Source organism: Meleagris gallopavo, chromosome 6 (genome assembly GCF_905368555.1).
Source record: "Meleagris gallopavo chromosome 6, MGAL_WU_HG_1.1, whole genome shotgun sequence".
In the NCBI taxonomy this organism is placed as follows: Eukaryota; Metazoa; Chordata; class Aves; order Galliformes; family Phasianidae; genus Meleagris; species Meleagris gallopavo.
This window is the reverse complement of record NC_139409.1, coordinates 42,803,921-42,831,612: the sequence shown is the minus strand read 5'-3', so window position 1 is coordinate 42,831,612 and position 27,692 is coordinate 42,803,921. Positions and strand designations below refer to the sequence as shown.

The 27,692-nt window shown below is 43.1% G+C and overlaps 1 protein-coding gene across 6 annotated transcripts; it reads right to left on the bottom strand.

Moving 5' to 3' along the window:
• Positions 1-708: 708 nt before the first annotated feature.
• CTNNB1 (catenin beta 1) lies at positions 709-23,058 on the bottom strand. Of its 6 annotated transcripts, none has more exons than XM_085226518.1 (17): positions 22,674-23,053; positions 21,784-21,973; positions 9,257-9,317; positions 8,539-8,766; positions 8,150-8,403; positions 7,817-8,055; positions 7,531-7,732; positions 7,059-7,203; positions 6,444-6,547; positions 6,019-6,357; positions 5,599-5,757; positions 4,668-4,787; positions 4,374-4,524; positions 4,162-4,283; positions 2,767-2,827; positions 1,797-2,017; positions 709-1,489 (listed from the first exon to the last, which is right to left on the bottom strand). In XM_085226518.1, the coding sequence occupies exons 3-16, from the start codon at positions 9,267-9,269 to the stop codon at positions 1,809-1,811; spliced, it is 2,346 nt and encodes a 781-aa protein (XP_085082644.1). In that variant the 5' UTR covers positions 9,270-9,317; positions 21,784-21,973; positions 22,674-23,053; the 3' UTR covers positions 709-1,489; positions 1,797-1,808. The 6 variants fall into 6 exon arrangements, with proteins under 6 accessions (XP_085082644.1, XP_085082645.1, XP_085082646.1 ...); XM_085226519.1 differs by having other exon boundaries at positions 21,784-21,938; XM_085226520.1 differs by lacking the exon at positions 21,784-21,973 and having other exon boundaries at positions 22,652-23,053.
• Positions 23,059-27,692: the final 4,634 nt, after the last annotated feature.

Below are 27,692 nucleotides of genomic sequence, written 5' to 3'. Positions count from 1 at the left end.
CTGCAGTTTGTCTGCTCTGTAAGCAGAGGAAAGTACTTTTGTAGTTTGCTTCAGCTCTCATCTCCTTGGGATCCTACCTTGAGCTGTGATCCTTTACAGCTTTTTCCCCTTGTGATCTTCTGCTGGCAAGCTGCTGCTCTGAGGCAGGATGAGCACTCTGGGCAGAGGCTGGTGACAGCTGCAGAGTGCAGATGTGCACAGTCTATAAATTAGCCAGCAGTTAAGAACAGCATTACCCACTTCCAGCTGCACAGGTGCTGCCTCTAGAGAAAGCAAGCTGCATGCAGGTCCTATCTCAAGTGGGAACTGAAGGCTGAGTACACCTGAAAATGAGTTAAAGCTAGTGGAGCAGCTGAGAGTTGTGAAGGACCTTCTCCCCCTCATACTGACAGTATGCTTCTGACATATGCTGCTTCGTACTTTTCAATTGATTTTTTGACCATAGGACAGTATGTGCCTTGCAGGCCAGGCACTAAGTGTAGCTGCCTCGCTGAGGAAGCTGCTGCAGCAAAGCAGCAGCAGTTCAAGAGAAAAAAATACTGCAGGAGGAAGCCTCTGTGGTTATAGCTCTGAGCTCTAAAGGACAGAATAGTCCTCTGTGGGATGGTTTCTGCCTTTGAAGTAGTGAAAGTGTTGTGCAATTTGAGAACAGGTTTTGGAAAACCTGTCAACACGTAACTATACAGTCTGAAATAATTTGACACAGAGTGAATTAAAAGTTTACTTTAATTTTGAACCATTTTATAACTGCATTTTTCTCATGAAGCATCTGTATCACAGCAGGCTACAATAACTTTGGGATAAAAGGCAACTGGTAAACTGTCCAATACAAGGTTCCAAATAAACAGTTCTTACTGGCCCCTACCCAGACATATCCCAGATAAAGTTTTTGATCAAAAACATGAAATAGATCCACCTGCTTATTTTAAGCATATTAAAAAGGAAACTAATTGGACCATTTCTATTTGTCTAGTTTTTTTATACAAAAAGGCTACACAATGTTACACTTTATTCAGAATACAGTTAGAGCGATTATGAATTAGTGTTCTACACCTTTACTCAATCCTTAAAAATTAGAAACTGCTGTAGCATATTCACTATAACTTAATACTACGAGAGACTTAAAAAAAAAAAAAACTAACAACAATTACTGCGAAAAGAAAGGCTACTTTCAAAGCAAGCAAAGGTCAGTACCATTACAGAGATTTAAAAAAAATAATAAATTTTTAACAAGCAAGGCTAGGGTTTGATAAATTCCATCTTGCAATTCATTCTTGTGCATTCCTCATTTCTTGAATCACTCCCAAAATCCATTTGTATTATTACTCCTCGACCAAAAAGGACCAGAACAAAAAGTTTACTTCAATTGTTCCCATAGGAAACTCAGCTTGGTTAGTGTGTCAGGCACTTTCTGAGATACTAGCCCACCCCTCGAGCCCTCTCAGCAACTCTACAGGCCAATCAATGCAAGTTCATTCAGATGATACAGCTGCAAAAAAAGAAAAAAAAGATTAAAATGTCAGTGTTCCTTAGTAAACAGTATTTTAACATAAAGACTGCATGAAGCTGGTGATGCACAAGACATTACAGTTAATTACTTCCACACTTAACGGCAGAAGTCAGTTTGGTTTGTAGGAGTGTACTGATCATGTGTCTCCAGAGCTGTTTTTTTTTTCAGTATTCTGTCACACTGGGACCCATTTAAGCCATTCCCTCCCTGCCAACCAAGTCCTGAGTCTAGTAATTTGTTTCTCTCTTTTTGTTTTGTTTTTAAATTCAAGATTGGAGCTTCTTACCTAAAGGATGATTTACAGGTCAGTATCGAACCAGGCCAACTGATTACTGTCACCTGGAGGCAGCCCATCCATAAGGTCCTGGGCATGGCCAAGATCTGGCAGACCATCAACTGGGTAGTCAGCACCAGGGTGGTGGCCACCCATTTCATGTTCCATCATAGGGTCCATACCCAAGGCATCCTGACCGTATCCGCCAGAGTGGAAAGAACGGTAGCTAGGATCTAAGAAAGTTAAAGGTGGCAGAGGGAAAAAGAGCATAATGTTAACAGATGTTAGACGCATCAGAAGCTGCAAGTATCAGTGTGTGAGAAGATCGTTGTAGCCATCTAATTGTTTTTCTAGTTCAGCCAAGTTCAAAACGATCTGCTGCCTGCCCTTAATGACTATTCCATCGTTTGAAACAGCCTTCCAGTGTGATTCTGCAGACAAAGCACACTGCAGTCAGAAGCACGAGCAGATTCCAGCCAAGCCATTAGTCTGCACAATCAACAGTACTAAAATTCAACGATACTACAGCAAAACCAGGCTACAAGACTGCAGACTTTCTTCTGAAAGACTAGTCAAAAATAGCTCAGAACCCGTAGGGATAGGCTTGAGTTTAAGTCTACAGACACTTAAAGACTAACATATACAATACCAACATTTGTTTTAAAAACTGCACTTTTGGAATTGTCAAGTCCATCTGTAAAGGATTTAAAAGATTTCTGGAAACAGTAGCTCAGTGGGAGACTCTCTTGCAAGACTCAGACAAGCAACACCAATTTTGCACATTCATATGGCTCCCATTTCAGTGCAGCCAGAGGTGTTGCAGAAACTGCTTATTTGAACTGGCAGTTCCCCATCTGCCTGTCAGTTTGCAATATCTTGCTGAAGAGTAATTCACTCTTAAGTCATTTGCAGTTCTCCTTTACAGTCAGTGACTTGACTTTATTCAGCTTAAGCTTAGTCAAGGGGAATGGAACAGACATACCATCTGGGCGGTATCCAAGAGGCTCTCCCTGGGCACCAATGTCAAGTCCAAGATCCGCTGTCTAGATGTGCACAGAAAGTTACAGAACAGTTTTAATGTCAGCCTTAGGGCCAACACTAGTAATTGAATTTAAGAAATTCTAAAGCTTGCCACAAATCCTTTTTTAGCAACTCTTCCGCACTGCATACAGCAGTATTATATGTCTGTGAACGTGAAATGTCTTTTTATCCAAGCATCTGCACCCACTGTCTAACAGCTCTATTTAGATACAGGAGCCATAACTCACTGGAAAGAGGCTTCTGTTTGGGAACAAGTAGGAAGGAGCAGGTCTAGGAGCACTGCTCTGGTACACCCACCCAACCTCTGTGAGTCAGCTGGATTGAGATTCCTGAGCCAGCAACAGAGCATTTAGTTCCCAGTGCACTTCCCCTGGTTTGTCAAATTACTGTCTGTAGTGTAATGAAACAACCTGTATTTCAAAGACATATTCCATTTTTGCTTTGTTTTCTCATGTTACTATGTTAGATGGATACAGACTTTAGGAAATCAGAAATGAGCACTGAAATACTACAAGTCAAAGGCTACTACCTATTATTAAGTAAGTCAAGATAAAACTCCTGAACCTCACGGATCTGGGGGAAGACAGACTTAGTGAAACATTTCCCAATGGAAATTTTCAGTCTGAATTCACTGTGCAGGCCTTTAAGCATGAAAAAACTTCATGCGATAGCTTGCAAATACTTCCAAGTCTGAGAGCTCAATTCTCAATTAAGGAGAACACAAGCAACATACCCACACCAAGCTTCTTAGTCCTACAGGGTTTGCTAAGTAAGAGTTCTTACAGGATAATGTTATGGTTATTCTTGTATCCTATCATTCTTTCCTCAGCATTTGCCACCAGAGTTCATCAGGTTTGGACAATCTGCAAAAACTGGCTGGAATTCCTAGAGGTTACTGCCAAACTGTCCTTTGAAATCAGAAGCAGCACAGAGACCTACAGAATTCTTTACACAGAGCAAAATGAGATTTAGAAACTTTAGACTCTTCCTATCCGAAAAAAAAGCACCAAAGTAGCAGCTCTAAGACCGCTCATTCTTCATTCTACTCGAGAAAGTCTGTAGTTCTTAGAAGGGTTTCTTGCCCTATGCAGTGGATTCCCAAGACTGTCAGTATCACCTGTTTATGTATAAATTGTTGCCCTAGGACCATTTTTTGCAAATCTATCAATCAGCACATGTTCACTGAACCTGAACATGCAGAGAGATTAACTAAGCTACAGGCATATGTAAAACTGAACCCGTATCACTGATGGCATCTACACTTCACTACTGGAAGGAGGGGGGACTTGAAAGTGAAGTCTGCCCAAGGTGCCATTCATACAGGGACACAACTCACCTCGTTCCAAGCCATTGGCTCAGTCCGGAACAGAGAGCTTGTCAGCTCAACTGAAAGTCGCTTCTTGTAGTCTTGTGGTTTGTCCTCAGACATTCTGAACAGCACTGCAGCTGCATATGTTGCTATTAAAAGAAGTGAATTTAGTCAACATCAATTCTTCTAGCAACTTTTCTAATTTAAAGTATGAAACTTTCTTTTTTAAGTTCACTTACCAACACCCTCATTCCTAGAATGAAGCAGTTCTGTTAAAGGGGCAGTTGCACCTTCAGCTTCAATTGCTTCAGCTGCTTCCTTGTCTTGAGCAAGTTCACAAAGTACACCCGCAGCTACTCTCTGGATATTCTCAATGGGGGAGTACAACAACTGCAATCAAAACACAAGGATTTCTTTTAACTCTTCTGTTTGAAAAGTACAATGCAAATTAGCAGTTCTACCAACAAAGCATTGGAGCAGTTATACTAGTTTTTCTAGTATGTACTACAGCATTTTCTTGAGCTCCTGCTTACCTGCACAAATAGTGGAATGGTATTTAGACCCCTGATTACAATTCGATTGTGAACATCACGTGCAAGAATATGCAGGGCTCCAGTGCAGCCCTCGACGATTTCCTCCATGCGCACACCCTCCTAAGTCAGGGAAAGAAAAGGCATTTCAGCTGAGATCTTGAATGCTATCTTCTAAAACAACTATCAACAAGCTGATCATTATCAAAGAATCAGCCAAACTCATCTGCACACACACCCCTCCCCCAGCAGGCCTCAGTACCCACTCCCTACTGCTTGCCTTCAAGCTTAACATCCCTGCTAAGACCTGGCCTAGTTTATCCAGCTAAATTCAGTGAGTGAAGCATTTCAGTGGAACATCTCCCATTGTTCTCATTTTTTTTCCCAGCCCATTATAAACTTAACGTCTGACAACACTGTTGGGTTTTTTTCCAAGCTGTTAATTAGCTTGGCCTTTTACTAAGTTTGAAAGTGCTAATCAGTGATTAAGAGGCCCTGACTTTGCAAGTATTAACTACAGTCCTGTACTAGTAGGTATTGCTGCCATTTGCCTATGCTAATGTAACTTCCCCTTCATCAGCATGTTTAACAGGGGAAGGGAAAAATCAAGACTGATCCTGTCACGCTGACCTGGTATGTTAATTATGGAGCCTGTACAATTTCTCTGTACTGGTACAGCTCTAAGCATGAAAATATGCATTAAGCTGTGACAACATTCCAAAACTCATAGTTCCAACAAGGAAGGAACTTCCTCGTAAAGAACTACTCTCTTTGCCAGGGTAGGCAAAACCAGTATTTCTACAATTTGCAGCATTCAAAAACACTTCAGATCTGCCAAGGCAGAACGATCAGCGTACCAGCAGAGTAATACAAACCAGAGCAAATGTTAAGAAAATAGCTATTTAGGTAACTGTAGTTCCTGGTGGCCACTTACCACAAACTGCTGTTGCGTTCCACCCATGGAAGTACGTCGCTGGGTATCTTGATGTGCTCTAACCAGCAGCTGAACTAGCCGTGGGATAGCACCCTGTTCACGCAGCGGGGCATGGTTTGCAGGGCAGAGCGCGAGATTGCGAATCAACCCAACAGTAGCCTGCAGTTCAGAAAAGAGGTGGGGAATAAGAGAACATAAGGGGTGCGTTTGCTATTTAGCACTGTGTTTGTTTGTTATTAAATCAGTTGGTCCCAAACAGTTGGACCTCGGTAAGAGACAACTTGAAAGTTGCTCATTCGAAGCAGCCTTTCCATCAGGCAAGTTACGTTCTCCAACGCCTTGGAAACACAGTATTTTTAATGTTACATTGAAAAGGCACTGGTTTTCAGCACTGAAAGACATCAGCCATTATTTATTTACCTTGATCAAAGGCCAGTGTGAGGGTGGGTGCAACAGTTTAACCACCACTGGCAGTCCATAATGGAGACGTACTGCATTTTGAGCCATTTCAGCTTCCTGATGTCTGCTGGTGAGGTGACGGAGCGCACAAATAGCAGGTTCTGTGATGTCTTCCCTGTCTCCAGCCCGAAGAACTGTGCGCACAAGAGCCTCGATGCCACCAACCTGGCAGACCATCATCTTGTTCTTGTAATTGTTGCAAGTAAGATTAGAAAGGATTCCGGCAGCACAAGTCACAACATTAATATCATCTGATCCTAAAAGCTGAACAAGAGTTCCTAGAAGGCCTTCCATTCCCTCCTGCAAAAAGAGGAGAAGAAAATTTAGTCTCTTTCCTCTCCCACTATGTTGGCTTTTGATTCTGATCCCTTAAAAGGCCCAGTTACCTGCTTGGTTGCTGCATCTGACAAATTTCTCAGAGTCCAGAGACAGTTCTGGACAAGACGCTGGCTTGGATCTGTAAGGTGGAGTCCTAAAGCTTGCATTCCACCTAGAAGAAAATGGTACATTTGTCACTTACTGTTACTCAAATGCTCACCCTGTAAATGGAATAATTTTTCTTAGAATATCTCACAAGCTTCTGATTCTTTCTTTGGATTAGTATCCTAATATGCCTAGACCCTAACCCTTCATTACATACGAAGAAAAAAAGCTGTGATTCTCTTTGTGATGTTGACTTAAAATGTATTTATGTTCTAAGGAAACAATTCTGACAACATTCGGCCATAAAGGCACACAGCTAATTCCCCAGCAGACTTAATAAAACCAGACTATCATTTGTATAAATATACTTATGCATACTTAAGGCCTCTAAAACTAGTTATAAATCAAAAGACCACCTGTGTTTAATTTCCAACGCTGGCAAGCTTCTGTTCTGGTTAGTGCAGAATGTACTGATTCTGAAGTCCAGTATACATTTATTTAAAAAAAAGAGGAGGAAAGGGGAAAGGGAAGGGAAAAGGAAAGGGGAAAGGAAAAAGAGGTACAAGGAATGTACTTACCAGCTTCAACAATAGCAGGTTTGTTGCTGGAGCAGACTGACAACACCTTCAGCACCCTACTTGTGGTCCACAATAGTTTCTCATAAGTATAGGTCCTCATTATGTTTACTAGAGCTTGGGGTCCACCACTTGCCAGAATAATCAGCTGAAAGGCAGCAGAAATATAGCAATACAGCACTTATCTGACACTTCCTGGTCATGCGAGTAGTCTGGCTTGCACAGACTGTGTGCTACAGATCTCTAAAAAACCATTCACAACTACTGGTCAGTTCTGTAAACTGTCTGACCATGAACACTTCCACAAAATAGCATCCTTCTTCCAAGGCCAGGACTGACTGGCAAACTGCTCAGCAATTGACAAAATCCTTAACTTGACATGGGATTCAGAACACAGACGTCAGTACACAAGATCATTTTAGGCCATCCTTAGCAAGCTTTTCATTAGAAGAGGTTCAAGAGCTGAAGCACTTACCTTACTTTCTTGATTGCCATAGGCTAAAATCTGAAGACAGTCTGTCGTGATGGCCAAGAATTTAACGTTTGTCTTGTTGAGCAGGGCAACCATTTTTTGCAGCCCTCCAGCCAGACGGACAGCCATTTTGGCTCCTTCCTGATGTAACAGGAGATTGTGAAGAGTTGTAATGGCATAGAACAAGACAGAATCCACTGGAGACCTACAAAAGGAAAAGCCTGATGAGTATCCGGATCTACCAACAACAGCTCAAAGACACAAACTACTGTCTCAGCAATCCACATACCCAAGCATTTTAACCAAGGCGGGGATGCCTCCTGATTTGAAGATTGCCAACAAGCCTTCACGGTGATGTGAGAGATTGTGTAGTGTGCCTGCAGTACAACGGGCTGTTTCCACATCGTTCGTATTTTGCATGGTACGTACAATTGCAGACACCATTTGAGGAGACCTCATAATAGCATGGCGAGATGCTTCCTTTTTGGAGAGCTGATGAACCATAACCGCAGCCTTGTTTACCACCACCTACAGGGGTATTTAAAGAAAGCTTCTGTATAAGGACATCAAAGGATCCCTATAGGCACGCTAGACCAGAGTTAATAAAATACAAAATACTTACCTGGTCCTCATCATTCAACAGTTTGGTCAGTTCTGGGATTGCACGAGTTGCAAGTTCAGCGTCATCCTGATAGTTTATCAAATTAACGACGGCATGTTTTAGCATCTGGGATGGCTCAGCCAGGCGCTGCACATTAGTTGGATGGGCAGCATCAAACTGTGTGGATGGGATTTGCATTCCTTCATCCAGTGTTTCAGGGAACATAGCTGCACGCACTCTCTGAGCTCTAGTCATTGCATATTGGCCATCAATATCTGAAAACCAAGGTAGGTATGTCTTTAACTCAAACAGGAATAATATTCTTCTAGATTAGTAATAATACAGTATTGGCGTTTCTGTATTATTAAGCTGCATGTCTAAACAAGCTGGCGTAGTAGAGAAGGCCTTACCAGCAACTTGCTCCTGGGTAAAGGACTGAGAGAACCCTTGCTCCCACTCATACAGGACTTGCGTTGTGTCCACATCTTCCTCTTCAGGATTTCCTTTGCCACTCAAAGAGGGAGCAGTTGTTGTGGCACCGGAATGGATACCAGAGTCCAGATACGACTGCTGCTGCCAATGACTGACTGCAGCTTTTCTGTCTGGCTCCATGGCCATATCCAACTCCATCAAGTCAGCTGTAACAAATCATTGAACAATTTGGTTTAGTTGAATTACTCCAGCATGTATTAGTCCTTCAAACAATAACTAGGATTCCACAGTAAAATAAACTGTTACAAACAGCTACCTCAGCCCAGCTGAGTCTAGCACAGAAAATGAGACAGCCATTTTAAACTGAGGCATTATATCAAACCAGTGCAGACATCTATAAGCCTAACTAGCAGACAGAGCAATCACTGTTGTTGGGACTTAAGTCTGCTGCTTAAAGGCTCCCTTTCCACATCATATGATTAGGTACCTGGCCATACTTAAGTGACTCAAAACATTTACGATGACAAACCTCTTTGCAGGCTGAAGTTACTGTGGTAAGATATTAATTGCTGCAGTACAGTAGGCATTATTCTAGCGACTTAGAAAAGTTAAAAAGGAAAGTAAGGAGCCAGTTTAACTCTTCTTTATTACAACTGGTAGAGTCTAATAAAAAATTAAGTGTAATAAATTATATACCTTGGGTTGCCATGTTCCTTGCTGCGCTCCCAGAACTCTTTCTTGCTACCTTTCAGAGACTCTAAAAAAGAGCAAGAGAACTTATTAAACCCTAATCAGAGCTAGTAAGACAGGATTTCATATTCTAACAGTAGAACTGCAATCTAAAGCTTACACATATTGCCACGTCACTGCTACAGAGAGTATATTCAGTGCTAATTAGCAACCCCCCTGTGGACACAGAAGAATGAGATATATCACCCAGACTTCTCCTGGCAGACTGTAATGTAAGATACATTACAGTCTTTAAAGCTGCAAGAGAAAAACAAGTGAAAAATGACCACAATAGAGCCATTTTTTTCTTCTCTATCCGCATGTAAGATGAAGTACAGACATTACATTACCTGCCCTGGACATGCTGCAGAGAGACAAGGGCTAAGCGTTGGAATTGCTCATTCCCTTCTCACTCTGAAGATATTAGCAAAACTGCTTGATACAGGGCTACAATAAGGATTTCTGCCAGGAAAGCTTAACGACCATTTAAGGCAATCTACTATCATTTCAGTGTTACAAAAAATTGTAACTGAACCTCCTTCTTCACTCCTTTTCTGTACCACAAGAAAAAAGGTTTCTTTCTATATAAAGTACTCTTTTGTGAATTTAAAATGGAAAACTGAACCATTTGAAGGTTTTGAAAATCAAGAACTCTGCTTCAGTTGCACACATTAAGTCGCCTATTTTTTTTTTTTTCTTCTGAAATCCAAGGCACAGGAAGCTGAGCTATGATTAAATCTTGTATCAAATCTCGTATGCACATCCATTTAATATCACCAAACACTACCAAAGTACTTGTACCATACATTTGTAGCTGTCTCCTCATTAACACAGATGGAGAAACTCAAGGCTGCGACTTCACAATGGGTCAGTCAAAGCTGTCATGCTTTTATTTGCATGCAGTCCTTCCCCATGCAGTCCAACTCTGTTGTTTGGGGCTCTTTTTTTTTTTTTTTTTTTTTTGTTACTAGTCTGTATCAGTTTTATTGGAGGTTGTTTTTTTTTTCCAGCACAAACAGTGCTGATGACAGCCTGTTCTGGGAGCTAGCCAAGCAGAAACATTTGTAGTGGTAACTAGTGCAGAGAGCAAAACCATCTCTTCCAGCAATCAGCTTTCAGTGTGTGTTCGGTGTTAGAGCTATGCTGATCAAAACATTCCTAGACAATGAAGTAACGGCAAGGACAGGTCTGCTGTACTGTGTCAGGAGAACAAAGTCCATTTGACGCTTTATTTGTGTAAAGACAGACTTAGCAGTTTAAGGATTTCCTTCAGGAGCAGCTTTTAGAAAATGATAATTCAATAGAAGACAGGCCTGCAGTTTCAGGGCTCTCAGTGAATAGACCACGCAATGCTGAGGCAATGCTGTGTTCTGCTGTCTGAGCCACTTGCAGGATACCCCAAGCAGTTCCTGAGCAAAGTCATTACTCTGCTGCACAAACGCCAGTGTTGCCTGTCCTGACTTAGTGCTCCCACCATTTTTGGCAGCATCCCTTTCCTGACTCTTTTAAAATGGACAGCAGATTTGCCTCCGTAGCAGATAAGCAGCACGAAGCTGATTTAAGATACAACACAACATACAGTAAATATGCTGCTAAGCAGTAGGAAATGCTGACGTTTCCAAATGGATCCTACTCTCCAGCCTTGAGGAGATGAGCTGCTTCAGTCTGCTTCACACACTCCACATCCTTCTCCCCACCACTACCTCAAATGCTGCAAAACAATTCTTTCCAGATGCTGCTAAGAGTTTGGGAGTAAGCGCTGGTACAGAAAGGGAAAGAGAAACTAACTCAAGCTATCACTTCACCATTAACAAATAAGTTCTCCTGGTTGTCCAAGTTAGCAAAAGTGCCGATACAACGTCCTGATAGCATGCAAGCCTCATGCATTATTTTGCCAGCCCCACTAACACTTTCCACACAGAAAGAAGCAGAACAGTACTGAAAGTAACCTGTTATGCTCGATACTCTTTGCACAAAAGATCAGTGCTGACTGTAAGCTCTCTTGCCTGCTCTGCTAATAAGAAACCAATCACCAGATTAGTTCCAAAGTTAACACACCAGTAGACGAATAGCCAAGAGCACCAAGACAGTCAGTACCACCTCACATTCAAATATGCAGTAGGAAGCTTGGGGAGAATGCACATCACTTCCTTCTGCTGTTGAATTCTGCACAAAGGAAGGCAGCTCGTTTACAGCAACTGCACTCCAAAATGGTTCACTTTCAACATCCTGAAGAAATCAGACGAGCAGCAGTACCGATCCAACACAGCACACCAGTCACTGCACAGCAATAACATTTAAAAATGAAGCTGAAGAACACCTGCAGGTTAGCAGTGAGAACAGAGTTAAGCGTTCAGAGCTGCATTACCAGTCAGATACAGCACGACTTTGAAGCACTGACCTTAGATCAGCCTGCTTGCCGCACCTCAAAGTTTCTAACTTCCTAATCTGCATTTCATACAACCATAAAGCCCCCCAGCACTTCCAGCCAGCATCCCTAATTTAGATGTGAAATTGGATTTAATCCTCAAAGTTAAAAATAACCATAGATTAAAGCCAGCCAGGGAAAAGCGGTATGTTCCGACTGCTTTTAGGGTTTTTGCAACTGAATGTTCTTCTGTATTTTGCTTCCCACTCTGTTCTCTTCTTACGAGGGGGTAGAACAGAGCCCAGACAAGCTGCTGACTCCTCCCAGTGCGTATCACTAAGGCAAACAGCAGCCTCTGACAGCAACAACCCCAGCCTAGGTGCAAAGGTTTGCGCTGTTACCTCTCCATGAGGTAACAACGATCCATGAAAGTGGATCATTGAGGGAAAGGTAAACAAACAGGAAAACCTCAACCCTGCAAAGATCATGAGGCTCCTTTACATGGAGCTCCTCCTCAGGCTTCCTGGAGGAGACAGGACTAGAAACACTGCATTGTCAAGGTCACAGATCTGAATCATCAGGAAGAAAAAGGATTTAATTCATTTCAGAAACGAATATTAGCATCATAGCAAACTTCCGTAGCCCTCGCTAGTTTTAAGGAAAGCCTAGTGCTCAGAGTTCAGGCCTGAATTCCTCACAACATATATCTACATGGCTGCATTACCAACGTTTAGTCCTATTAACCTCTTATAAACCTCCCCCAGGACAACATCAATTTATTTAGCGAGCACCGTCAGCTCCAGCTTTTAATGGACTTTTTTAATGAATATGTACTAAATTTCTGACATGAGGAGTACTAACAAGGCACTGCACTGGACTGCACCAGGTACCCTCAGTCCCATGCATGCATTTGAGATCTTCTGTGAGCAGAACAAACTTAACTTGAAATTGGTAGCTCACAATATGGAAGAGTAATTCAAATTTCTCTGTTCTGAAGGAATGAAAGATGAGGACTATTTTAACTATCGATAAAGCTTTGGTATTAACTTCTGATTTTCAAGGACAGTGTATGCCAAGGAGGTAAATGATCAGTCAGCTTCAATGAAACCTAATTCTCTTTCTAAAGAGAAGCAGCTCCACCAGGATACAAAGCACACAAAATTATTTACTTTTGCTGTCTTACACACGGAGAGAATTAGGAGAAGAGCCTGCTGCAGGAGGCAAGTACCAGCCTGATATTTACCTGCCTGCTACATTAAGACAACGCCATTTGCACCTTTTCTGTACCTTCTAAAATAAACTCATTTTCACTGTCAATCTGCTAGCCTACACAACAGCTCATATTTGCAGCTGATATTAAACTAAGTATTTCCACCTTCTTTCAAGGTTATTGCCTTCATCTTAATAGCAAACCTTCATTAAAATTGACCCGTTTATGCCTGGCAGATGTGATAACTTACAAACTGGGTACGTGCTTAAGCTGAATAACAAAGTTTTTAAGACTTCCAGAAACCTTTTGTTTGAAAGCAGCATTTTGGAAAGCCTGATATGGGAAAGAAAGTCTGACACATCCCCATCAATTGATCTATTTAAAGCCTACTGCCCATGCTCTCACAATCCATGTCTCATCTAGGAGAGATTACAGAGCTGCATCTTTAAATTAACCATCAGTGCCAAATGTCACAAAGACTTTCTTGCTTAGAACAAGCAAATCTTCGCCTCATAATGAAATTGCAGCAGATAAAATCACGGCTCACACCTACAACTGAAGAAGAGAAGTACATGCAATGACAGTTTTCTCCTGGAAGCTTTCTTTGGGTCTAATTTTGTCATCTGCCTCTTTTACCAGATTAAATATGAAAATACTTCTTCACTCTTTCCTCCAGTTTTTATTTTTACCAAGGAAAAGCAAGCCCACGCTTCTCTCCCCCAGTTTTAACTTCAACTACACAACCTCACAGCAGGCAGGCCTACTTCCACTGCTTTTAGTCACACAGAGACACGATCCAACTGAGATACACACTTCAGTATTGATTTGGAATAGCACTGAACTGATGAACAGGAAGCCTAGAACAAGTTGAAACTTGTTTCTTTCTCCTCCGTAGGGGGAATGCCATCAGTTTAGCTGCTTTGTCCATCTCTGAATGTGTATAAGATCCATTTGGATGTGGTGCTCAGGGACATGATTTAGTGGAGGGTTGTTAGAGTTCGGGTAGTATGGTTAGGTTGTGGATGGACCTGATGATCTTTAAGGTCTTCTCCACCCTGAGAGATTCTATAATACTATTTAAAAGCTACGAGTGATCTAAAATAACTGATTTAAATACCTACAGAGAAAAACATGTACAGCAATTGTGGAAAGCAATTACACTTGGATACTGGCATTCAACTTGAAACTTTGCTGATTCTAGCTTCATCAAAGTAAGGGAAATACTTTAGGGACAGGGAGGTGATTGTCCCCTCTACTCTGCTCTTGTGAGGCCCCATCTGCAGTACTGTGTCCAGGTCTGGAGCTCCCAGTATAAGAAAGACAGAGAGCTGTTGGAGAGGGTCCAGAGGAAGGCCACCAAGATGATCAGGGGAGTGGAGCACCTCCCCTATGAGGACAGGCTGAGGAAGCTGGGCTTGTTCAGCCTGGAGAAAAGAAGGCTGCAAGGTGACCTCATTGCAGCCTTTCAGTACCTAAAGGGAGCCTACAAACAGGAGGAGGAATCAACTCTTTGAAAGGGTAGATAACAGGAGGACAAGGGGAAATGGTTTTAAGTTGAGGGAGGGAAGGTTTAGGTTGGATGTCAGGTGGAAGTTTTTTACCCAGAAAGCGGTGAGGCTGCCCAGAGAACTTGTGGATGTCCTGTCCCTGCAGGCATTCAAGGCCAGGTTGGATAGGGGCCTGGGCAGCCTTGTCTAGTATTAAATGAGAAGGTTGGTGGCCCTGCACATGGCAGGAGGGTTGGAGATTCACGATCCTTGAGGTCCCTTCCAACCCTGGCCCCTCTGTGAGATAGCCTGGAACCTGAGGAGGCCACCATGCCTTGGAAGTTTGAATCTATATGGATTTCATTCAGTATCTTGAAAAGTAAAAGAAGCTCTGCTCACATATGGAGCCTTATATTTCTAATTATTCTCTATCCTAACAGGAGAAAAAAATCCTCTTCTCCCCTATCCTTCCAAGGAGGACACATTTTAATTTGGGCAATTTCTGGCTTACATTGAATTCTGGGATGGTAGTTTTAAAGGTCTTTTACATATAAGATGCTCTCCTAGGTTAATAAGAAATTCCAGGGATGCAGGTTCTATGCCTTTTAAGGAATTTCAGAAGCTTAATGCAAGAATGACAGTTGGGTTTACAGACTTTATTCTCAATGAGTAGATCTTTATTTCAGAGCAGAAACAACAACAAAGCTAAGTTTTATTTAAATAAAAATAAAAATCTTTAGCATGAAACATTCTTTTAAATGTATCAAAGTTAAAAAGAACAATTTTCTCTCAATATATTCCATAGCCACAAACCAAGTACTAAGTAGCATTCCAAGGCTGTGTGAAGCAGTGACACCTGCAGACCTCAGTCGCCCTGGCAATTCCAAGAGTAACCATCTTCGTGGAAACTGCTTGCAACAAATACAAATGAGTTTGAAGTTAGTTATAGCCAAGCACAGGCAGGCCTTGATTAAAGCCAGATTTGTCATGCACCAGCAGTGGCTTCTGAATTGAGAAACTCAGTTTTTCAAATTGCTCCTCAGACCTGCAGTTTAAGGACGCGGACAGACAAAAACTACTCTGGATCACAGCGAAAAGCTGCCTCTAACAGTGGTTCAGTGCTGGAAGTAATCACATTTAAACAAAGCCACAGACTACTTTGTTCTCACAGACTAACTTGAGACAGTGAAGTTAAGGATTGCCCCTATCCATATCTGGAATCAGGATGTTAATTTGACTTTATTCAAGCAAGCTGGTTTAACACAAGATGAAAGCCGTTTATTTGAAGATGCCCTAACAGGTCAAACCATACAGCATGGGGAAACATCATTCCTCTTTACTGCTGTGCAAAGGAAAACATGCCATGCGTCCTCACAGCCCTAGAACATGTGAACTGTCCTTCTGTTTAGGTGGTAGAAACACCAATCCTCCAAGAAATGTCAAGCCATGAGTCACAGCAGCCTTACTAGTTAAGTGGTTAACATGTAGCAACCTCAACTATGGCAACTAAGTTTAAGAAAAGAGACAACTGAGAGCTACCAAGTGACAGGAAATCTAACTTTCTTTCTGCTGCAGATACCACATCAAATCCTAGTTTACCAATCCTGGCCTTCAACAGAGCAAATGCATTAATGAACTTTAACCATTCCCACCAATTACCAAGGAAGGATACTTCAATCCACTGATAAACTCAATATTCTATGTAAATACAACAGCAGGACTGTTCAGCTCTAATATCTGACAACACATTCTGCTGATGCCTACAGAAATGTGGTAGTCGCCTTGCCATCAGTGACTTTTTATTCTTGATTTCAATAATCAGATCACAACAAGTTTGACTCTTAACATAGACTGTACAAAGAAAATTCTTCAGGTAAGCATCAGGAAATTAAGAAGCCTGACTAGTATCTGTTTCAGTGACCTCCCACAAGAGAGAACAGTTTGACACCATCAAGCTTTACACATCCTTAAGACATGTGGAAAGAGGCAACAAACAAGCTCAAGTAATCCATGGGCAGTATTACTTTAAATGGAAAAGGGGTACCTGACACACACAAAGATCAATCAACTAACATTCAGTAGAAGTTCTTTGCTTTTTACTGTACCCCATCTTGCTACTCTATCTCCTCCTCTCCCTCCCCCCAGATTTCTAGCCTTTGCCTTCTGCCTTGGAAGTTATCTAAAGGCTCCCTGTGCAAAAAACAGGTTGGCCTGTATACACTAACTCTTGTAGGAGTTCATTTGATGCCACATCACAAAATGAAGCGTTATGCTATTCTGTTCTCAGTCATCTCAGCAATCTAAGGCCAATTAAGAGCACTGAGTTTCTATGCACATGCTCATTATCTACAGCAAGCAAATATTTCTGTTCTTGCTCTATTTCTCTAAGAAAGTTGATTACAAGTGCTTAAGGGAACTAAAGTCAAGGCATCTAGCTGTCTTGATGAGGCTAAGAACTAGATTAGACTCAAAAAAAGCAACAGTGAAAGACTCAGATTACATGGCTAGAAAAAGAGGCTCCTCCCTGAATCCATGCAGCCTCATGCTCACACAGAAGAGCAAGAAAGCTGCACATATAGCCCTCTGATGGCACAGGGCACTCACCAGCTATACCTTTCCTCTCTAAAAGAGACAGCAAGTTGGTGAAGAACCATGCCCCACCCAGCTTGTCAAGTCATTAACTGTGAGCACATCAAGCCCTGACTGCAGCTAAGACTACAGTGTAGTGCTCAATGCTTTCTCCTCACCCCGCTTACAGAATGCCACCCAGAAGAGTTCCAGTCTATCAGTGATGAACAATTTCAGCCACTGACCATAGTTCAGGTAACGAGAATGCATCAGGAAGACTTAGTGAGCTCCCACTGCCAAACTGGCTTTCAGCTGCAGGCACTGAATGGATCTGGAGAGCAGCACTTCCGAGCAACAGACACAGCATATAGGCCCTAGAAGCCTGTTCAATTAGTCAGGCTCTTCACAAGCAGTAAGGTTTAAGTACCCTGTTAAAAACAGCCCATTAAAAGTTCCAGTAAAGGAACACTTAACACTGGTCTAAGAGCTACTGGTCAGCCAACAAATGCTTAAGATAAGTTCCAACACGTAAAAATGGGAGCCTGGAGAACACAGACCAATGTCAAAAGGCAATTGAATCAAATGATAATTCAGCTTACCAGGGCACTGAGCTGAAAAGATCACTTTAAGAGATGAACTTTGAAGCTTCACATGCTACTGGAAAGTCTGCATGTATCCCCTGCCACGTAACTAACAGTGCAGACAGCACCTCCTCTGTCCACAAACTCTGCTACTTAAAGGAGTATTTCTACAGCAGTATCTTGAATCTGATAGCACTGGATTTTATCACTTTGCTGATGTTAGTGCGTTAGGATCCACAGCAGTTATTCTGCAGGAGGTCTGTTAACATCTTCTGTGTTCAGAAATCATGGAAGTATACCAACAGTTTCAAGACCTACAAATGGAACAGCCAAAGCAATCTTCTCAAAGCTACACTGTGCACCAGGATTTTGTCTGTGCTCTATAAAGACTTTTGTTGCCTCCAAGAGAGAGAAGCAACAGCTGTGATCAAGCTGACTGTTGAAATCATCAGTTCATGCTTGAAAGCAATGGCTTGAGAGCATTTCACTGGCAAGTACACTGTAACGCTAGCAAAATACTGTAATACAGTAGTCCACATTGGCTCAAATATTTATGTCTCTTCCTCCTCTAAGAGGAGCTGATCATAATCTTAACATTTAAGATAGGATGGAAGAGACTGCATCAACTATTTATTGAGTGCTACGCATCCAGCACAGAAAAAAAATGTTGCCTCCACAGTGTATACACCAACCATGTGACAACAGTTTGAAGCCTAGCATTAAAGGACTGCTATGACAGTTTCAAGTTTATGAACTTAATCTAGTTATGAACTTGTATTATCAACCCAATTACTCCGTCTTCATTGTTTAAATCAGCTAAGCACCACAGATTCATGCCTATAAACTCAAAACAGTTACTAAGTCACTTCTGCTCAGCAACAGACTCAACTTGATCTACTCACCAGCAAGCAGTTCTGATGTGGGCTTTCACGCAGCATTCATTACGCTGGAGTACTTCCACAGCCAGGCAAAGCATTAAGAAGTTCTATCACAGATTAAAAAAAATCACCTCCTTTAATTTGAGGGATGCAGCTATCATCTACATTATGTGTACCCCGCCTTCCTCAGTTGGGAACAGGCTAGCATTTCTGCCAATAGTTGTACTGCTTGCAGACTTTGCTAACCTGCTTGCACAGTCTGTAGATTCTGGTCCACACACCCCTGCTTTTATCAATTCAGAATTCCTCAGTGGAAAGAGCAGTAGTCAGGACCTAACATGTTCCTTGAGTCTGAAGTAGTCACATACAGAAAACAAGCCTGCCATGACAACCATTTAGACACAGTCTACAAGAACCCTGACAATCGCATCACATTTCATTTACCACTAAAGCAGCTCAATAACAGCACACTGTCAGCTCTCAAACTTCCTGCCCAGAATGTAAAAACAACACAGTAATTCCACAGTTAATGACAGTAGGTATCAATAAGACAGTCAGTCACTGTATTACAGAACTCTTATTTCCAGACAAATACTTTCTAAATTGCCACTGTATCTCCCTTTCTAAGTATCCAACCACAATCTACTTTCTTCTTCGGCTGCAGCTGCATAACCAACCCCAAATATGGATGTTAAACATTAATCTCAGGTTTAAGAAACCAAAGGGATTAGTCATAAATGCACTGACACTAGAGAAAGACTTATGAATCTGAAAGTGCATGTATGTACTGGTGGCCTTAGCTTGTCTGTCAGAATGGACAAGTATTTACAATACTGCAACAAGCACTGCTTATCAAACATACTAATGCTCAGCTCACTTTTAATTAAGACGAATTGACAACATAACAGCATTTATCAGCACCTCTAGGATGTTAAGAGTTTTGACCACTGGAGGGCACCTGAATTGTTGCCAGGACAATACAGGAATACTTGCTACATTTACTGCAGAGTTGGCAAACTTCTCCAATTTCTACAAATCTCCTCAGCACAGCAAGTAAACCTACAAATGCTAGGTCCAGCAAATACCCTTAAACCACACACTTGGCATTTACCAACTCCAGTGAGTTCCAGCTAGCTCATGCTACCTTTTAAAAGTAGGAGTCTAGGATACTAGATTAACTCTTTCAGCCTTTACATGGATGAATTTATTCCTTAAACTCTAGAGTTTACCTAGTGCTAACTGGCAGAGCAGACATTCCATTTCTGTAATAGTGAGTCAACATGTGTTGTTTCCTAAAGCAAATGGGAACATGTTCAAAGTTGCTGTAACTAAAGCTACATGAAACTTCTGCATCCATACCTCCCAAGATGAGGGAAACAATGGACACATTTTGCTTTTGATTCAAAACCAAATTAACCTGCAAGTACTTATCTGCTCACACTATCAGTATGGGGTTCCACACAGACAAGTACCAGCACCTGAATTCTCTTGCACCTGAATTTTATCTGTCAGTGCAAAAAAAAAAAACTTCTGGCTACTTATTTCCTCATCTCACAAGAGACAACAAGGTCACACAACACAAGTATTTTAAGTCATGACCCCTTGGGACTATAGTCCAACACAGCCTAGAGGAAATTCTAGCTCAGAATCAAGTATCAGAGATTGATATTAGAATCAACCACTTAAGCTACTTACATACAATACAGTGGATAGGTCACATAGCAAAGCACCCCAATACAAGCCTTCTGACGCTTAGCCAGAAAGTCAGCCAGCAGTAGTGCCCTGCCCTCTTTTACCAGGAGAGTCATTTCACCTGAATAGACAAGGAAGTCACATGCAATATTCAGTGCTACATAGTTTGCAGAATTAGCAGGGTACCATGGCTAAGCTAGAGCTCTTGCAGAGCCACCCAAAAAGCCAGGACACTCAGGATTTGCAGGCACATGCTCAAGGAGCCGTGCACAAGTCCCAGCTGCCTGCATAGTTTCTCACCAAGTCTTATCAGGCCCCATGAAGTATATGATGTTCAAGATAAGTAAGGTCAGTCCTGATTTTCCTGCCACAGTATGCAGTCTGCCAGAGTTACAGAACGAGTTCTGCTGCCATCATCACTGCAAGCAGTGTTACCAGCTTTAACAGAGTTAACAGGAGTGATTCTGATTACTGCTGTGTTTGCACACTAATCTGCCTACCAGACAGTATTCTGCAGAAACATCTTTATCTGTAAGTTTCAGACAGCACATTCAGACTTCCATTCAGAGACAGAAGATTACAATTGCTCTTTCCTGTTCCCTTATTGCTACATGCCTCTCTACTCCAAATTTCATTTAGAAGGCCACCAGTACTGACTTTTCTCCTTTACAGAAGATTTCACTTAAATACTGTGTTCTGAAAAATTAAGCACAAACTTCTGCTGGCATAATGTTAGTATAAACCAACATTCACCATACAAAGAAAGCCTCACCTCTGAAAGGCAGTGAGGTTTCAGGACTGAGATTCTGTAAGCTGGTTACTGACACACCAGGCAGTCACAGCAACATGCGAGCATTCACGAGAACGTACCAGGCAAGCAGCCCAGCCCATTTATTGCTTTAGCAAGAACAGGAAGCCTGGTTTGCAGGGGATGTAAAAGAACACGGCATTTGAAGAACAGACTGACTTTTTCCAATCAAGCTTTGCTTACAGCAAATCCTTGCTTTTAAAAGCTCCATTGCTTTGTCCTTTCATTAGGGTGTTTCTACTGATTTCTTCCCTACACTCTGAAATGAAGCAGTCAAACACATCAACATGAACATTCTTGTGTCTATTAATTCATAACTAAAATTTGTTAACTAATAGTCACAGAACAATGATGTTTCCTTAGAGCTCCAGGAGAGCCCAGCACTCGATCTTATGCTTTCTGCAGTGGCTGAATTTAGAGAGGTTTAAGACTCTTCCTGAGCACTTCAGCAGCTCGCTTCCAGCAGTACCAGCCGTTCTGCAGCAGATACAGCAGATAACTGCAGCTGTCAGCATCTTTTATAAAGGGTGCAAGATTAACATTAGGTTCCTGCATTGTCAGTTATTGAAATTCACATTACAACTTAACCTAACAAACACCAGCGAGCTTCTCCCTCACTGCAGTTTTAAAGGCTTGCAGGAGGACCTTTCTGCCATTCAGAAGCAAATTTGTTAAGTGAAGAGTTTCTCTTCTGTGCATCTGAACTTAAGGTGAAGGAAATAGTAACACATCCAGGTAGTTTCCTAGCCTGCCCTCGCCCTATTCCCAGCGCACAAAGATCCTGTTTTACTAAAACCCCTCCTTGATTTCCTTCCCCCGACCTCAGCATACCAGCCCGGCCTCTTTCCATTCACCACTGCATACTTTGGGGGATGGGAGGACCACAGATGTCTGGAACGTACCGAGTGTCAGAACAATGGCCGCTCCACGAGAAAGAGATCAAGAAGTAACAGCCGACTGCAAAGATCAACACCGCTGCTCCCGAAGTCACAGCCTGCCCGCGGTACTTTCACAGCCTGTCCTCCCTTCCCAGAAACCTCTGCCGGCAATATCTCTTCTGAGAAGAGAGAATCCAATCAACTGCACGACGTCCTGCAGCGAGTTTCAGCTAGAGGTTAATTTAGGGTTTGGGGAGCTTTTTGAGAAACCTGCCCCACGAGCAACCGACCGCGCAGAGAAGGCGGCTTTTCAGGAAAGGGCACACACCTGGGTCTCCCGTTTCACGGGGACTCGGAAGCGAGTTGCCTCATATGCTGCTGGGAGCGACCGCCAAGTTGTTCCCGAGCGCCTCAGCCGGGGGTAACCGCGGTCCCCAGATGGGACCCCCGGCTGCGGGGTGTCACAAACCGCACTTCGCGGACCCCCACGAGCAGCGCAAGCCCTCCAGCAAACACAGGCACGCAAGTAAGACGGAAAACCCACGCGGCAGCAGATCAGCTATCTCCTGCCGGCTGCAGCGACCGCGCTTAGTTCATTACACTCGGTACGAACAAGCCCACGGCTCTCCATCCCCCACATACCCCGCCGCCACCGCGACGGCAGCTCGGTGACTCCCCGAGAAACGAAAAACCCTCCCGAGAAGCCCCGAACCCGCCGAGCCTCGCCCCGGGACGCGCTTCCCGAGAGGCCCCGGGGGCCGCAGCTGCCGCCTCCCGCAGCTGTCCCGATCCCTTCCGCCCCCCCGCCCGGAGCCCCCCGCCCTCCCAAGCGCAGCCCGGACCCCCGCGTTCCCGCTCCCCGCTGCGGGAGGGGTTCGCCCCGAGGTCCCACCGGACGAAGCAGCAGCACTAACGTGGCACTGAGGCGAGAGCGCAGCGTCCCCCCGGGCTCCGGCTGCCGCAGCTGCTGCCGCCCGGGCGATCCCAGCCGGATCCGTCGCTCCTTCCTCGTGCCCTTCTCCTCCTCGCTCAGCTCGCCCCCGGCTGCGTCCCCCGCCGCTGCCTCCCGTGTGGCGACCGTGCGAGGCGGCGGCGGCAGTCCCCGAGCGCCGCTGCTTGCTGCTCCCAGCGCCGAACCGGGCGAGAGGCTTAAAATGGCGGCGCTCACAAGGAGGCTCTTATAGCGAGCGTCGGGCTGGATGTATCCTGCCGCCGCGGCCGGGCCCAGCGCGCAGCATTCCACAGGCACCCAGCGCACAGGGCAGGGGGAGGAGAAATAGTGCCCGGCTCCCAGGGCGGAGGGAGACGGCGGAGGGAAGCGGCACCAGAGCGGGGGGAAGGCCGCGGCGGCAGCAGCAGCAGTAGCCTGAGGGAGGGAGCGAGAGAGGGAGGGGGCGGGCGGGGGGCGGTGGCGGCGGGGACGCCGGGCTCCGGAGGTGGGGGAGAAGGGAACGAGCAAAAGAAGTTCTGCTTGAGGGGTGCGGCCGCGGGGATCGGCCTGGAGGCTGCGTCTCTGCGCCTTCTGTTTGCACGGAGATTATTATATTCAGTATATACATACATATATATATGTATATATATATATTTTTTTTTTCCTGGTTTTTAAGCACGTTTCGCAGCGCACGCTCCCGATTCACACACAGCCCTGCTGGGGCGCGGGGTGGGGGGGGGAGGAGGGCTCGGCGGAAACGCGCCCTGCGTTTTTCTCCAGGAAGCGGGTGCTGAAGAAAAGTGTCTCGTTGTGCAATTTATTTCTGTTTGACGAAAGAAGCGAGCTGCCCCCCAGCCCCCCGCTCCTCAAACAGGCACCGGGGCCGCCTCCTCTCAGCGTGCGCGGGGCCCCGGCGCCTCAGCGCGGGCTGCGGGACGGCGGGACGGGCTGTGAGTTATCTGCTCGCACAGTGACGCTGACGGATTTCTTTTTTCTCTCGCTGTATTCAGTAATACACAGACTAAAAAAAAAAAAATAATAAAGCCTTTTCTACAATGATTTTTGCGCGTCAACTTTCTCCTATCGGTGCTTTTTTAAAAAATGGGATTCTTCCCTGTGGAAAAAAAAAAGAAAATAGGAGGGTTTGCTGCGCGCAGAACACTCCCCAACCTCCCAGGCGGCCCGGGCACCCTTCCCATCCCTATGGGGCCGCACCCCGTACAGGGCAGGGAGACTTGTCCCATTAAAATGGGTCTCGAAGTAGTGACTCTAATAATAACAATCTTTGATTTCTTCCCGTTCCGTTGGAGGGTGTGCGGCAGTGTCCCTTTGCCAGCCTCTGGGCACCCTCAGATACCCACTGTAAGAGGTGAAATGTTGCCTGGACAGCCCTGTAGTTGGAGGTCCAAAGCATCCAGCTTCGTTTGTCGCAGTGTTTTCTCTCAGGACAGTTGCCTGTTTTGGTTCCGCACGCGAAAAGGAGAGTAAGAATGAGGGCATCGAGGCGGCAAGAGCTGGCAAAGCAAACACTGTCAGTGCAGGGCCAGCAGGCTGTGAACACTGGTCGCCTTCCAGGGGAATTATCCAGTGGTGCTGCATGCCGTGGAAGTGTGCAGCAATGGGCAGAAGGACTCCTGAAGTTTGAGTCTACTTGTGGTACAAGAAAATGTTCCTGGAGTTGAGTTTGGGGCATTAAAAGAGGCATGGGGGGAAGAGTTACTTTCTTTGTTCACCTCCCTTTTGCAGCTACTTCCCTGTGCAATCTTGCGAAAATCTTGTCTGCCTCGGTTTCGCCCTCTATAAAACGGGAATAACAGTCATGACAGACCCCTCCTTTTAGATGCATGGATCAAAGGTACTATATAAGTACAAAGTGCTCCTTCTATAGGGTATTATTGCCAAATTCACTATAAGCAATTCCATTGGGCACTTGATAACAACAGCAGAATCAGTCAGACGCCCTTGATGCATTCACTGCATGGTCCCAGATACCTTTCAGAGCCTCTTTGTGTGCCATCCCACCCCCTGAGGTCCATGAGGATGGGGCTTTTGGAGCCTGGATTCTGCAGGAGCAGGAGGGCTATGCTCCGCATCTTCTGGCCCCTGAACCGTGGACTGCTTTTCTTTTTGACCTTGTGAGGACTACTGGAACTAGCCCTTTTACAAACAGGTTTTAAACATACAACTTTGAATATTTTTATATATATAAAATCATAACACCTATAGTACATAGTGCTAGACTCTTGTTGAATTTTCGCTGTTTTAGTCCTGCGTGGTTCATTGTCATTTAAATCTGCATTTGTTTCACTGCAGAGTGATTAGGCTGCTTTTAGATCTAGGCACACTGCTAATAGAAATTTGGTTCATTTCAGTTTTGAAATTTGTAGCTGTTAGGGAGTTAACCATTTTCTAAAATTTCACTTAAGAAAACCTCCACAAACCTACACCAGGGAAACTAATATCTTAATTGCTGAAAGTGTTGCCATTATAATTAACTCTATCATGTAATTCCAATCTTTCTTCAATTTTAAAATTCTCTAAAAGACATTGTATTTTTATGATTTTTCAAAAATAGTGTTTTATGGCCCAGTACTAAAAATAGAAGAGTAGATGTTATATTGGATATCGTAGCGTGGGGCATCCATGAATAAATTCACAAACATCCCAGTTGTTCTTCCTCATTTGCTCTTCTTTCCCTGCTCCAAGAAGCACTGAGGGTAAATACACAGTTTCAGAAGTTTCCTTAGAGCTCCTTTATACTTTAATAGGTTTGTTTTGGTGACTATATGCTAGATGAGTATGCTGCAGACATATTTTTTTTTCAAAAGGTCAAGCAGTCTTCTAACGTGTCCATTGTGTATCCCTGTAGTAAGAAATCCTCAGTGCAAAGGAGAGCTTCATGGTTAAATTTTGAAAGATAATAATTTAAATCTTTTTGTTGTAGCCTTTCCTTCCTTCCTTCCTTCCTTCCTTCCTTCCTTCCTTCCTTCTTTTTCTTTTTCTTTCTTTCTTTCTTTCTTTCTTTCTTTCTTTCTTTCTTTCTTTCTTTCTTTCTTTCTTTCTTTCTTTCTTTCTTTCTTTCTTTCTTTCTTTCTTTCTTTCTTTCTTTTCTTTCTTTTCTTTCTTTCTTTCTTTCTTTCTTTCTTTCTTTTTCTTCTTTCTTTCTTTCTTTCTTTCTTTTCTTTCTTTCTTTTTCTTCCTTTCTTCCTTCCTCTCTCTCTCTCTCTCTCTCTCTCTTTCTCTTTCTCTTTCTCTCTTTCTAACATCCTTAGCACTGCTTTTGGAGTGTCAACTTCTAACACTGTAGAAAGCAGGAAGCCCATTAAAAATAACAAACAGCTAAAGGTAAACTTAGTTGGTCACCTTTCCCTCTGAAATCCTGGTGTTTGGCTGTGTTTGTAAGAAACATGGTAACATGAGTGGCCATAGCCTAATGTAAGGACAAAGCAAAATTACCAATTATGGAGAAACATCCAGGATCCTGGGCCTGAATTTTTGATTTCCTGTTTGGATCTTAAAAACAAATGCATTACTGCCTTCTGACTGCGCATATTCTATGAATGTGCTCTAGAATCAACTATAGATATTTTTTCAGACACTGATAAAATGTATATGTTCACTTGTCAGCAAAAAAAAAAAAAAAAAAATTACATCATTCTGATCTTCTCTCTAAAAAAAAAAAAAAAAAAAAAAGGAAAAAAAATATAGGAGAAACCTTCTTCCAGCAAAGTAAAGTTGTAATATATTAAAAAAACAGTGTGTTTTCTCTTTCATACAGGCGTGAAGTGGAAAAGAGCAGAGATGTCTGCAATATTGCAATATTTAAGCACTCTTTGAGATACAAGACTAATCAACGTAGCTCCTGCAACATACTTGAGAACTGCAGTTTATTAATACATGTGTTTTTGCTCTGTTAAACAAATAGTCATGTCACTCAAGTTCAGTTTTAATGAAAAAAAAAAGAAAAAATATTCTTTATGTATGAAGGGAGAGGAATAGCCAAATTCAAAATACTGGTGAGATTTTCCCTCTTCTCAAAAACTACGGGAAAAAAAAAAGAAATCTGCCAGTGTGTAGCTGTAGGTCATTTAGAAGGAAAGAGAGACACTAAAAATATTAGTAAATTAGTATAGAAGATGCTGATGAAAACATCTGGTCAACTGATTGTATTGACATAAATTGGAGTACTCTATGCAAGCTTGGAAATAGAATTATCATTGGTCACCAATTTGATATTAAAAAAAAAAAAAGTAATTCTTTCCTTCAGTGTTCCTATTTTGGATTTATGCAGTATACCTTAGTGTTTCCCTCTTTAATTCAGTGCACGTGAATGTCTACCACAGTTTAACTTTATATATCAGGTACGCTTCAGAAACTGAAAAAGTCTCCAGCTGATTTAGCAGCTGAGGCATTACTCATCAGAATATCTGATTACTGGCATATTAAGCAGCAGACACAGTGGAACAGAATAAACATGAAGTACTGCCTCTACCAACACATATATTTTAATTACTACTAACCAAACAAATAAATACCAGACTGGCTTCATATTCAAGATTTAGTGCGTGATCAAGGTAAACAGAAATCTACAATATTGGTCCTTGTAAAAACGTTGTCATTAACAAGAATTTCTCAGCTCCTAAGTTTTCAATTAAAATCTCTCTGCGTGCCTGCTGTAATCATTCCGGGTCTCCTATTCCTAATTTAAAACAATGGCAGTGGTGCTCAGCCGCCTCTGCAGGAAAGCTGGCCGCAAAGGGGAAACAATGGCAGCGGCAGAGGTGTGACACCTGCCGCCTTCTCTCCTAATCAAACTTGGTCCACAAGAAACCACTGATTCTCAGACTCGTAACCCTTTAATTGTCAATGCTCTAACTAGAGAGCTGGATAGAGCTGTAGAAAGCTGTTTTTTAAAAGATAGTTGCTAAATGTTGCCTTTTTCTTTCGATAGCTTTAGGCCCCGTTTCCCAGTTCTGAGTAATTCATTCTAATACATAGCCAT